Genomic DNA, 12709 nt, shown 5'->3' on the forward strand with positions numbered 1-12709 from the left:
ATTTTGTGAAAGGAATTTTAGTTGCAGAGGGGAATTCAGTGTTTGACATGAAACCCTGAGCTTTCAATTTCAAAATTATACCGGTAAAAAATTTCCCCAGGGTTATTTTGAGAATCCCTATCTTAAAGTCCAACATATACCAGTAAGTACTAAGTAATTAACACTCTCTGCATTTGCAATACTGGTGTAAGTGTAGGCTGGCCTAAGGGCAAGCTTTCTTGCTTAATTTCACAAATAAAGTGTTGGTGTTGGAGTGGACTACAGGATGATAACTGAAAATCTCTCCCATAGCCATATTGGACAAGAAAAGTGGTGATCAGCAGTAAATTATTCATTTAGTACTTAATCTCTAAATGTGTTATTTTTTTAAATTAATGGAGTCTGTAGCAGATGCACCTAATTCAATTAGACCATGGTTTAATATTAATTGAGTAAATAGTCACTTGTCATTTAATGAAACTTGATAAAGAAACAACCTGCTTTTTCTTTCTCTCTTGTGTGTGTGTGGTGTTGACATTGTCTTTATTGTCATTATTTTTATTTAATTATCCATATCTTCGTGAAACTCATCTGTTCACCATTCCAGTTAGTGAAATTGTTTTTTATCAAAACAATTGTTTTTATCAAAACATGCCATTCTGCCTATGGGTTGGGGTGCAATGCTGTGTTTTGATTTAATATTTAAACACTGGTTAAGAACACGTACTATTTGAATTCTGAAATAATTTCTACTGTTAGAAATGCAGTTTCTCTACCTTCTGTTTTGTCTGCTCAGGATGGTATTGCTTGAAAACAGTAGTCAACAGCTCTAGATTGTACCTTAATTCACTTTTAAAATTAAGTATCTGAAGTGTTGGGTAACAGCTTATACTTCACCTGATGTTTGTGACAGTGAGAGGTGGTAAATTAAAGTAATTATCAGTGGAACCAGGTCAAAAAGTTGCATACTTTTGGATACAGGTTAAAGTCCACTGACAGGATAGCTAGGGATAGAGGGAAGAGAAAAAATCAAAACGTAGGGAAACAATGGACGTAAAGGGACAGGAGTAGTCTGTAGGATGGTGTTTGTGAATGGACGCAAAGTAGCTCAGAAGATGTCATAATCCTGCCACTTACTTTCAGCACCAATACCCCAGAATGTTATAGCATTTGCTGGTATATATAACAAAATTATTTGTCCTTCTCCTGATGCGAACATACCATCCTAGTGAACAGTTTAGTATCTCAGTAGAATTGCCCACATTAATAATTTAGCTAACTGAATATAATTTAGTAAACTGTCAGTGAGAAATGCAGCTTTCATTAAAACAAGAAGGTGAAACACTGCAAACTCATTTCATTTCACTGCTGACTGAAGTATTTTTTTAACTCAGAGCAATTATCTTGGCTATGGGAAGGGGAAATGTCCTAATAGATATTTTATAGTCTGTTCTAATCTATTTATTCTTTTGCTTTTAAATCATAGGTTTCTGTGCTGGAGAGGCAGATATTTGACTTCCTTGGTTATCAGTGGGCACCCATACTGGCAAATTTCATACACATTATTATAGTCATACTTGGCTTATTTGGAACGATCCAGTATAGACCTCGTTACATAACAGGAGTGAGTATTTGATTTTATTTACTTGTTTTGATGTGTATGTATTAAAAAAAAAAAAAGAAAAAGAAAAAAAGAAAAAAAAGAAAAAAAAAAAGAGTTCCAAACTCTATTGCTTATAAATCAAGTAGAAATCTTGTTGTGATTTAACTTTCTTCTGTAATATTTTACATTCCCTTATGCTGCTTTTGCGACACCTGCAATAATTAAGTGGTAACAACCTACAGAAGTTGCAAGACAGTTTGGTCACAAGCTACATGAACTCTCAAGAGCTGAAATCAGTTTAAAGAATGATGGCACCTTCAGAATTAAAGGAATCAAAGCTGGAATAAATGCTAGGCATAATTGTCCTGGATGCACTGGACCTACACAAAAGATCAATTCTTTATTTTAGCTACTTATTGTTGTTACTGACAATGCACACAGAAAATGCACACAATTAAATATATTCCAACCCATGTATTATCAACATGGAAAAATGTATGACAAGCCTGAAATATTCACACTGTTTCCTTCAGGTCAGAACTCTGGGACTCACATGAATGTGAACTGGAATTTTCTTCTTCCATTTCTAGTGCTTTGACCAGTACAAAAGGCTTGAAAATTGTAGAATCATAGAATGGTAGGGGTAGGAAGGGACATCTGGTGATTGTCAAGCACAATCCCCCTGCCAGAACAGGATCACCTAGGGCAAGCTACACAGAAAAGTATCAAGATGGGTCTTCAGAGTCTTCAAAATCTCCAGGAAAGGAGGCTCCACAACATCTCTGGGCAGCCCAATTAATGCTCAATCACCTTTACAGTAAAGAAGTTTTTCCTTATGTTGAGGTGTAGTTTGTAGTTTGTTTCTGTTGCCCCTTGCCCTATCACAGGGCATGACTGAAAAGAGACTGGCCCCTCCTTCTTGACAGCCACCCTTCAGATATTTTTGTATACATTAATAAAATCCCCTCTTAGTCTTTTTTCTAGACTAAACAGCCCTGGGTCTCTCAGCCTTTCCTCATAAGACAGATGTTCCTGTCCCTTAATCATCCTTGTAGCCCTCTATCAGATTCTCAAGTAAATTGCTGTCCCTCTTGAACTGGAGAGCACAGAACTGGACACAATACTCCAGGTGGGGTCTCACTAGGACAGAGCAGAGGGGAAACATGACCTCCCTTGATCTGCTGGAGACGCTTAATGCACCCCAGGATCCCATTGGTCCTCTTGGCCACAAGGGCACATTGCTGTCCCATGGATAACTGATTGCCCATCACGATTCCAAGATACTTCTCCATGGAACTGCTTTCCAGGAGGTCAACACCTAATCTGTACTGGTGCATGGTGTTATTCCTCCCCAGGTGCAGAACTCTAAACTTATCCTTGTTGAACCTCATTACATTCCAGTTTGCCCAGCTCTCCAGTCTGTCCAGATCTTGCTGAACGGCTGCACAGCCTTCCTGTGTATCAGCTAATCCTCCCAGTTTTATATAATCAGCAAACTTGATAAGGATACACTCTGTCCCCTCATCCAGTTTGTTGATGAAGATGTTGAACTGTAACCAGGACTGTAGCCAGTACTGACCCCTGGGGAATTCCACTAGTTACAGGTCCCCAACTGGATTCTGCAGCATTGATCACTGCCCTCCGGGCTCTATTGCTTAGCCAGTTCTCAATCCATCTCACCATCCACTTTTTCAACCCACACTTCCTGAGCTTACCCATGAAGATATCATGGGAGACAGTGTCAAAAGCCTTGCTAAGGTTAAGGTAGACAACATCCTTTGCATCTACCCATTCAGTCACATCATCATAGAAGACTATCAGATTAGCCAAACATGATTTCCCCTTGGTAAATACATGCTGGCTACTGCTAATAAACTTCTTTTGACCCATGTACTTAGAGTTGACCTCCAGAATGAGCTGCACCATCATCTTTCCAGCAATGTGGGTGAGGCTGACTGGTCTGTAGTTTCCTGGATCTTACTTCTTGCCCTTTTTGAAGACTGGAGTGACATTGGCTTTCTACCAGTCCTCAGGCACCTCTCCTGCTTTTCAAAAATGATGGACAGTGCAGCTAGTTCTCTCAGCACTCATGTGTGCATCCTATCAGGGCCCATGGATTTGTGCATGTTCAGTTTACCCAAATTTCTAACCCAGTCCCTATTGACCTTCCTCCAGGCTTTCTCTCTTATTTCCAGCACCTGGGATTCTCACTGGCTGGTCTTAGCAGTAACGACTGAGGCAAAGAAGGTGTTCACTAACTCTTCCTTCTCTGCATCCTTTGTTACCAGGACTCCCACCTCATTCAGCACTGGGCCCACATTTTCCCTATTCTTCCTTTTACTGCTGATGCATTTGAAGAAGCCTTTCTTACTCTCTTTTACTTCCTTTGCTAGATTTCATTCCAACAGGGCTTTGGCCTTCCTTGTTACCTTCTTACGTACCCTGACAGCATTGCTATAATTCTCCCAAGTGCCTAATCCCTTTTTCCACATACTGTGAACTTCTTTCTTCCACATGTGTTTTTTTTCAGCATCTCCTTGCCCATCAGTGCAGGTATCCTTCCTCCTCTATTCAAATTCTTACTCAAAGAAATTTAAAAAAAAATTTCAAGCAAGTGTCAGTGAAATAAAAAAATTAAAAGTTTCATCCCAAGACTATTCCAAGGTATAAAAATAAGCATGGGCAAAAATGTTTAGCTGATCTAACAAAACAGCTAGATTTAAATGGCCTTTTCAACAGTAATACAGATAATTACCTGCTACAAGGATTAGTTCATTTTGAATGGGGAGGAATAGTAGCCTTATAAATAGGTACTATTTGCATGAGTTTCTGGATGATACTGTTTGTGCCACACCACCCTACAAATTTTCACACACATGTTTTCTTAGAGCTCACCCTCACTGTGTAGCCCATCTGCCTTTGTGGGTTTGCCTCCCCACATCCTCACACTGAAATGAATAGAACCGATATTGTATCAAATTGTTTGTCTTTGTCTTTTAATAGACACCTAAATCTACCATCTTTCAGACTGCTTAGATAAGGTGACAATTAAAAAAATTTCATCCTTCATTTAGTTAGATCGAACAAAAGAGTGCTGTGATTTTTAAATTTCTACTGCTGCTCTCTCTGCAAAGTATCAAAGGTCAGGATGCGGGAAATGATGCTGGTCACTGGTGGGAGAGATAAGGGAACTACATCCTTTTCTTCAGTTCTACTGGGCCCAAAATAGGCACCTTGTTGAAGATGGGCAAAACTCAGTGGTGTCATCTGTCATCAGGAGTAAAGTTATGAGGTCAAAGGCAAGAAGAAAGATGACAGCCTAGAAGCCTGCAAGGGTGTAGCTATGAGGTTTTCAGGTGAGTGAAAGTAAATGCTCAGACTTCAATAGATTCTGCAATGGTCAATCTGTCTTGAATGGACCCTCTAGGACCCTTAATTCATAGTCACAGGTACTGCAAGTATAGCTTGCTTCAACAAGACTACAATAAATTTCCTTTTTACTGTGCATGCTTCATAAAGGATATCACTGAAATGTTTTCCAGAGGTTGTAAATCATAGGTTAAAGAGAGCAGGGAGGTTTTAAGGTGAGATTTGAAGAAATGATTCAGTGACGTAGGGAGAAAAAGAAACAAGTTTTAGACAGATGAGACACCACAAGTGAAAGTGTATTCTTGAAATCACAAGTCACAGGGAAGTTTAGAAGTGGGTGAGAGGAATAAGCAATGGTGTGGTTTCAGGCCTTGGAAAACATTTAAATTTACATGAGTTGCAGGAGTTGTGGAGGTTAATCTTAGTGTAGGTTTGGCAAGAACAAATTCATTTTTGCTTGTAAAACTAAACAAATGATCAAATTATACAGGAGGTGCAACATCTGTTCTGAGGGTGGGAATGTGTGTATATTCAAAGATTTCTTTTCAAAAGATAATACTGAAGAAAGTGGGGGGTTTTTGTTTGTCCTTTTTTTTTTGAGGGGGGGGGAAACAATAATGAAAAAAGGACTGCTAAACAGCACTATGCTGAAACAGAGAATTAGGATTTCATTAGGAGCAAAGGTTAGCCAGCATAATTACTGAGATGTAAATGTGGTTTTTAGCAGTGCTATCATAGGTTCTATTCATGCACATGCCTGAGGAGAAATACCAATGCAAATTTTAAAGGTTCTGGAAAGAAGAAATGCTCTTCACCTGGGTAGAGCACTCCCTGGAGACTCAGTTTCTCCCTGTGCCTTCTGTAGAGGGGTTCCAGCTGTGCTGATATGCTCAGAATGTATTTCTCACTCCACTGTTCATTATTAGTCAGCTGACTAGTCTAGTGACTTTCTACATGGACTGACTGCTTCAGTAGACAAGGGAAGAGCTATGGATGCAATCCATCTAGACTTGTGTAAGGCCATTGATATTGTTCCTCACAGCACTCTAGCTGCTAGACTGGAGAGATGTGGGTTTGACAGACAGACGGTTAGATGAATAAGGAAGTGGCTGGATGGCTGCATTCAAAGACTTTTACTCAATGTCCAAGTGGAAACCAGTAATGAGGGGTGTCCCTCAATGGTCTGTACTGAGACCAACTGTATTTAATGTCTTCATCAATGACAAAGAGAGTGGGATTGAGTGCACCCACAGCATGTTTGCAGATAACACCAAGCTGAGTGATGCAGTTGATTTGCTGGAGGGAAGGGATGTTATCCAGAGGGACCCTGACAGCCTTGAGAATTGGGCCCATGTGAAACTCATTAAGTTCAACAAGGCCAAGTGCAAGGTCCTGCACATGCATCAGGGCAATCCACAATATGAATATAGACTGAGGGATTAATGGATTGAGAGCAGACCTGCAAAGAGGGCTTGAGGGTAATGGTGGACAAAAAATTGAACATGAGCTGACAAAGTGAGCTTGCAGCCCAGAAAGCAAATCATATCCTGGGCTGCATAAAATGAAGTGTGACCAGTGCGTCAAAGGCAATGGCAGTCCCCCTCTATTCTCCTGGGACCCCACTTGACGTACTGTGTCCAGTTCGGGGGCCCACAGTACAAGAAAGACATGGACATGTTCAAGAAGGTCCAGAAGACTACAAAAAGTAAGATGTCTGGAGCACCTCTCCTATGAATAGAGGCTGAGAGAGTTGGAGTTGTTCAGCCTGGAGAAGAAAAGTCTTCGGAGAGACTTTATGTCAGCCTTTCAACATAGAAAGGGAGCTTATAAGAAAGATGAAGCAAGACTTTTTACCCGGGCCTGTGATGACAGGAAAAAGGGGCAAAAGTTTTAAATTGAAAGACACTAGGTTTAGATTGAACACAAGGAAGAAAATCTTTGAATGAGGATGTCAAAATGCAATAACAGGTTACCCAGAAAAGTCATGGCTGCTCCCTCCCTGGAATTAATCAAGGCCATGTTGAATGGTGTTTTGAGCAACCTGGTTTAGTGGAGAGTGTCCCTGCTTATGGTAGGGGGGTTGGAACTCTGTGATCTTTAAATGTCCCTTCCAAACAAACCATTCTATGATTCTATGAAAGAAAAAAAGTAAGGAAATTCCACTGAATGAGCAGGTGTTTTCTGGTTCCTCTGCTATGGCAAACTTTGGCAATATCATTCTACTGTTCACTTAACATTTCTAGAAAGCATTCTCAGAATATCTAAAAAGGACAACAAGCTCCATTTGTACTGAATATCTCTTCTCCAAATGAGGAATCTACCTGACAGGTGAAGCTCACCTTATGGTTGTCCAGTGCTACAAAGAGAGCACTGTAGATTTAGGTACTTTGTTTCTTTACTGTCATGAGAAGAAGATAAAGGAATGTCTAGTGGAGCTTGACAGAGACATAAACAGAGACAAGCTTTGAAGTGAGTTATGAAACATAATAACTTGAGGAAAATCATGTCTGGGAGGTCAATTCTACTGTAAATGCCACTTCTTATTTGTACCTTGTATACCTGTTATATTTACCACTTCTGAAATTAGTTCACACAAAGAGAGAATTTTTGTATAACTCTGTAGATTTTATTGAGCAATCTTATAGACAAAGCAAGAGTGACAAGAAAATGAAATAGCATTTTCACTGAAGAATAGATTGTCTTACCTTAAGCATAAAGTGAAGACCCAGTAACAAAAAGAGTGAAAACTTTTAATCCAAAAGGAATTACATTGTTTAAAACCTGCAATAGCAGGAGGCTGTACAAATTGTTTTCTTACTATGACCTATTCATTGCATATTTCAAATGGACTTCAGTTGTGTCTGCAATGAAAGCAATGCTACTAACATTTTTCCAGGGAATAATGTATTCTGTTCTAGTATTTCCTCCTCTTAAACACAGTAGTAACACCCCCTAAAAACAGTGAACATAACAGGGACTCATAGAGTCCAAAATATACTAACAGAAGAGAACAAGAATCTCAGTTTGACACAAAGCAAATTTGCAACCTTCATAAGCAAGAAAAAATCTTGGACAGGGTAGTACCTGGTCACATAAAGTCTGAGAGAAAAGGATAGATTATTACTGGTACATTACTTAACACATAATTGCTGATATATATTAAAAAAGAGAAAGAGGCAATTACCTTATGTCTGAGCTTCTTGCAGCATGATCAGTCCAACAAACCATTAGGCCCAGAATATGTAACTGAGTTAAGCTATGTCTTTTTAAAGACTAGACATTGTCAATGGCTTTAATATCCCAAGTAAGATCTACTTAATTCCCTGAGTCTACCAGATCTGTTTGGGAGTATTTCAGTTGTGTATTGCAATTTAGGATCTTCCATATTTTTTAAATGTTTAAAGTAATACATCAAAGGGTGCAGCAGTTCATCAGGATACTATCAAACAACATTAACCATGCTATAGAAAACTGTAAAGCCCAAAACAGCAGGGAATCTGCAGTTTTAGTTCCATACTCTCCGACCGACTTTTTTAAATTTGAAAGACAGGCTTCATATACTTAATGATTTGGCCAGAAGTTTGGTGAGAAAATGTTTCAGGAGACCATTTTGCTAAATCTTGTAAGAGAACTAGTTTTCATTTCTTGGATTCTTAACATTTTTAATAGGTCTTATGTGAGTAATTGACCTTATGACATTATTCCCACCCCCCCCCAGCCCTGATACTTGGTTTATTTCGAATAAGAAACTGTGTGTACTCAACCTCAGTACAGAAAGTAAATTTCATAAAAAAATATTTTTTACTTCTGCTTGTATGGAAATGAAATGAAATAGAATGGTCATTGTATGTACTGGTCAGCCTGCAAGTCATGAAGTTCTTGACATAAGTGATGTCAGACTTCTACCTGAGACTGCTCTCTATTAAAGGAGTTCTCAGGGAGTACTTTTGTCTCCATTCTGAGACAAATAATTCAGTGCTTCACCGTAATTATTCTTATATGATGATTTATGGTGTTGCAACTAAAATATTGACATTTATTTATAGAAGGAGGCACATAGTCAGACAAACTACTTCTATGCTACTACTTCTATACACAACGTTTTAGAGAAAATTATAATTTGAGGACATAAATAACAATCTTCTGCATAATGATTTTGAGCTAATGCCCAATAATATTATAAGTACAATTAAATAAATTAAGACCTTGAACATTTCAGCAGCAGCTTTGTCTGTTGGCTGTCACTGGAGACTGTGAATCAGGATATGGATTCTGCTTCAAAATGTGCCATTGGCAAGATATTTTGTTTGCCAACATGTTGTTCAAGCACACATAATGATGTTCCTCAGTTCCTTGATTCAGTAGTTTGCCATGGATGATTATGAACATGAATGTTTAGTCTGTAGTTTTTATCTATGCTCTTTCAATGTATTCAGTTACTGAATTAAATATTGCTAATACTCAACATAGATTTCTGGTGATTCTGTTTACAAACTAAGCAACCAAATAGTTATCTATATAAATATTCATTATATTTACTTATCTTTTGGAGAAGACCAGCCTCTTAAACATTTGTTTCTGGCACATATGTGTTTGAAAAAAAAAGTAATTTCTTGTCTGCAAATACCATAAATACTAGCAACAGAATGGGTTTGTTTTAGGATATTCTGTCACTGTATTTCCTAGAATCTTTGCTGAATGTGAACCAGAAAGCAAGCTGACAAAGACTGAAGTAAATACACTTAAAATTTGAAATGTTACTTCTAGGAAGCATTTTAATTATCCGTGCTGTTCTCAGTGTAAAATCTCAAGGATTTATTTGCTTCAGTCAGGTTGAGAATATTGTGATGTGAGTTGATTCATATTTTAGTACTTACAGGTCAGATCAAAACCAGGAAGTGTGTGACCACAGAGGTTGTATTTCCATGCTAGTAGAAAAAACCTGTCAGTTAAAATTTAATTAATGGCTAAAAGGTCAGAGGTAATCCAAACGTTTATATACCCACTGGAAAAGTTAAAAGAGAACAAAAAAGAAAGGTGTCTCAATGACAAGAATAAAAGAGAATGTTGACAGAATAGAATTTTCCCCAAATAGTTGAATTCCATAAATTCAGCACGATGTAGTGTGTGTGCCTTAAACAGAGGGGGCAGAGTAGCTATTTTATTTGGGAAGTGCAAGTGTATAAAGAAGTTCTTATACTTGGGAAGGGAATAAGTAGATGTATACATCCAGTAGTTCCAAGTCACTGTAGTATAAGCACACTAGAATTACATTTTCAATCAGAAAGATTAAAAAGATTCAGAAATTCAGAACTATACAACATCAAGGAGATTATAACATCCCACAAAGTGGTCACTATGGAAAACTCTGTCTGCACCTAAATAGAAAAAATGCTCATTCAGGTTAAACTTTTAACAAAATATTTCCATGATGCTTACTCACTTGAGGGTTTATGGTATAGCAATTACTGCATAGGGGCACTTTCATTAAATGTTTTCCATGCCACAAATAGCAACATGAATTCCTCTTAGCACTTTCCATGATAAGTATTCAATATCATTAACATTCTTTTCATTAGAGTTTATACAAAATAGTCTGATTGAGGGTTGCTTGCTGTTTTTTGAATATTGTCTTCCTAAAAAGGTCCTTTGTCCTGGTCACATTTTGTTTAATCCTCTTAAAGATCTCATTAGTGTTTTCTGAAATATCTCCATGTTCGGAAATACCTAGAGCAAGAGCATGTTATTGCAACTTTTTATCATAAAAATGCTTATAAAAGATAACAATTTAGGTGCCAGAGAAGAGTAGAGTTTGGGATTCTTTTTATAGTCTGTCCTTTCACTACTGGATGCTATCTCCATATGTATGACCTTTGTAAATTTTGCTAACTGCTATTTTATTGGAGAGTTTTGATCAGTTCTGGCAGATGCTGTGAAAATTCAGTAGGGATTTAAGTAGAAGACTGTCCTTTGGTCTTTAAACAACATTTGCTGAAAGGGATTTCATTTCACAGGGAGGTATGCTATTTAATAGAGAGCTCTTGCTGCTGTTGTGTTATAAGGTTAGATTTTAGTGTGTTGTGGATTAAAATGTGTTTTCATTTATATTTAGAAGGACAGGCTCAGCAGTTTGCTTGTGAAACTGAATCTAGCCTACTTTATGGTTGGGGTGGGAACGTGAAAGGAGTAGAAGACAGTGAATAGCTAGCTATATGGTCAGTGTCATAGTTCTAGGAGTATGACTAATCCAAATATAGAGTCTAACACCTTACACACATACAAAATTTCAACAAATAAAAACTTCTGTAATCCAATGGTCAAAAAGTCATTTTTTGTTTTATGTCTATTGTTGGAGTATTAAATATCAGTTTGAAACCAATGTTCTGTTTTTTTTTACCTGATAATCAGTCCATAAAGCTAGCTTAGGGTTTGATTACACAGGAATTTTGGTTTTGACTTCTCCTTTTAGAAATGTTTTCATAACATGCAAAAGTTCTCAACAGATTTCATGTTCTCCAGCCCTTGAGATTCAGACTGAGCCTTGGGCAAATATCTTGGAGAATCACTTCCAATATGATATTATACATCTGTCCCTTGATTGTATGGAAGCAGAAGAGAGAATGTAGGCTACAATAAATTCCTCTGGAATTTCCACCTATTTTATCTCGACTTTAAGATTTTCATCCTATTTAGAATAAAGACCACACTAAGTAATTTTTTTCATAGAAAATGCCTGAATAAAATTTCACTACTTTCATCTATACTCTTCACTGGAACATATTTAGGTGTGAGGCATCCAGGTACAAAAGGATTAACCTAAAGAAAATTATTATAAGAAAATTTCTTCTCTATTCAGAACACCTGACCCAACTTCTTTAGAAAGTGTAAAATATTCTTTCAAGATTAAAGAGCAGCCAGACATTTAGTCTGTCAGCTCTAGGGAAGCAATGGAAAAAAACACCAACCCTGTTGATCAGAGAACTAGTCAAGACATAAAAAGGAAAGAAACCCAGTTAAGAGATCCTATGCCTCTGATTCCTCTAATTTTTATATAGGTCATTAATTTTTCAGAAGTCCCCTACTGTCAGAAAACAGTTCTAAAGAGAAAAAGTGTACCAGACCTCTAGAGTTGCATTGTAGATAGTTGAGTGAGAAGCTGTGAAACTTGGAGCCTTTTAAATAGTAAACATTTTGAAAACACAATAAGTTCTTCTCACTTATTTGCTTATAAAATCTATTATGTTCTGAGTCACTGAATCTTGAAAATTAATTTGAAGTGTTTTCAGAAAATACGGTGAAAGACACCCTGGATAAGACTCCAGGACAGAGTTTCCTTCAACAACAGTTCTGCTTGTAGTTTCATTTTCTTTTAGATTGTGGTGGATTTGCATTAATTTTCAGAGTGTTTTTTAAGTTTTCCATTATAACAAATGCTTTTAAAGAGACTTAGCTAATACTAGTTTTTAATGTGATACGTATGTTGAGTATTAGAATATAAAATATTCTAATTTGCATCATATAATGAAGTAAAGCACGGGTTTCCAGAAAAAATTAGCTCAGAACCCATTTAGTGCATGAAGCTGTCTGCTATTTGAAATTTAAATCCTTAATTATTAGTTTCATAGCAGTTTTAACTGGTGTAGAATTCAGCTGCCTTCATCCTTTCCTAATGCTTTTATCCATTTTCAAAGAATTGTATTCATTTTTAAAAAGTAGCTATTTATAATGTCTTTCCCTCATCCATTCCACAGAAAAGGA

General features: G+C 37.3%; 1 protein-coding gene across 1 annotated transcript in view; it reads left to right on the top strand.

Annotated features, from left to right (window-relative positions):
* The window catches only part of NKAIN2 (Na+/K+ transporting ATPase interacting 2), a 453282-nt gene that overhangs the window by 159539 nt on the left and 281034 nt on the right, over window positions 1-12709 (top strand). Inside the window, exons 2-3 of the mRNA XM_009999208.1 lie at window positions 470-518; window positions 1466-1603. Coding sequence (XP_009997510.1) covers window positions 470-518; window positions 1466-1603 — 187 coding nt within the window. The remainder of the gene's footprint in view (window positions 1-469; window positions 519-1465; window positions 1604-12709) is intronic.

The sequence above is a fragment of the Chaetura pelagica genome, unplaced genomic scaffold (genome assembly GCF_000747805.2).
Source record: "Chaetura pelagica isolate M959 unplaced genomic scaffold, ChaPel_1.0 scaffold90, whole genome shotgun sequence".
In the NCBI taxonomy this organism is placed as follows: Eukaryota; Metazoa; Chordata; class Aves; order Apodiformes; family Apodidae; genus Chaetura; species Chaetura pelagica.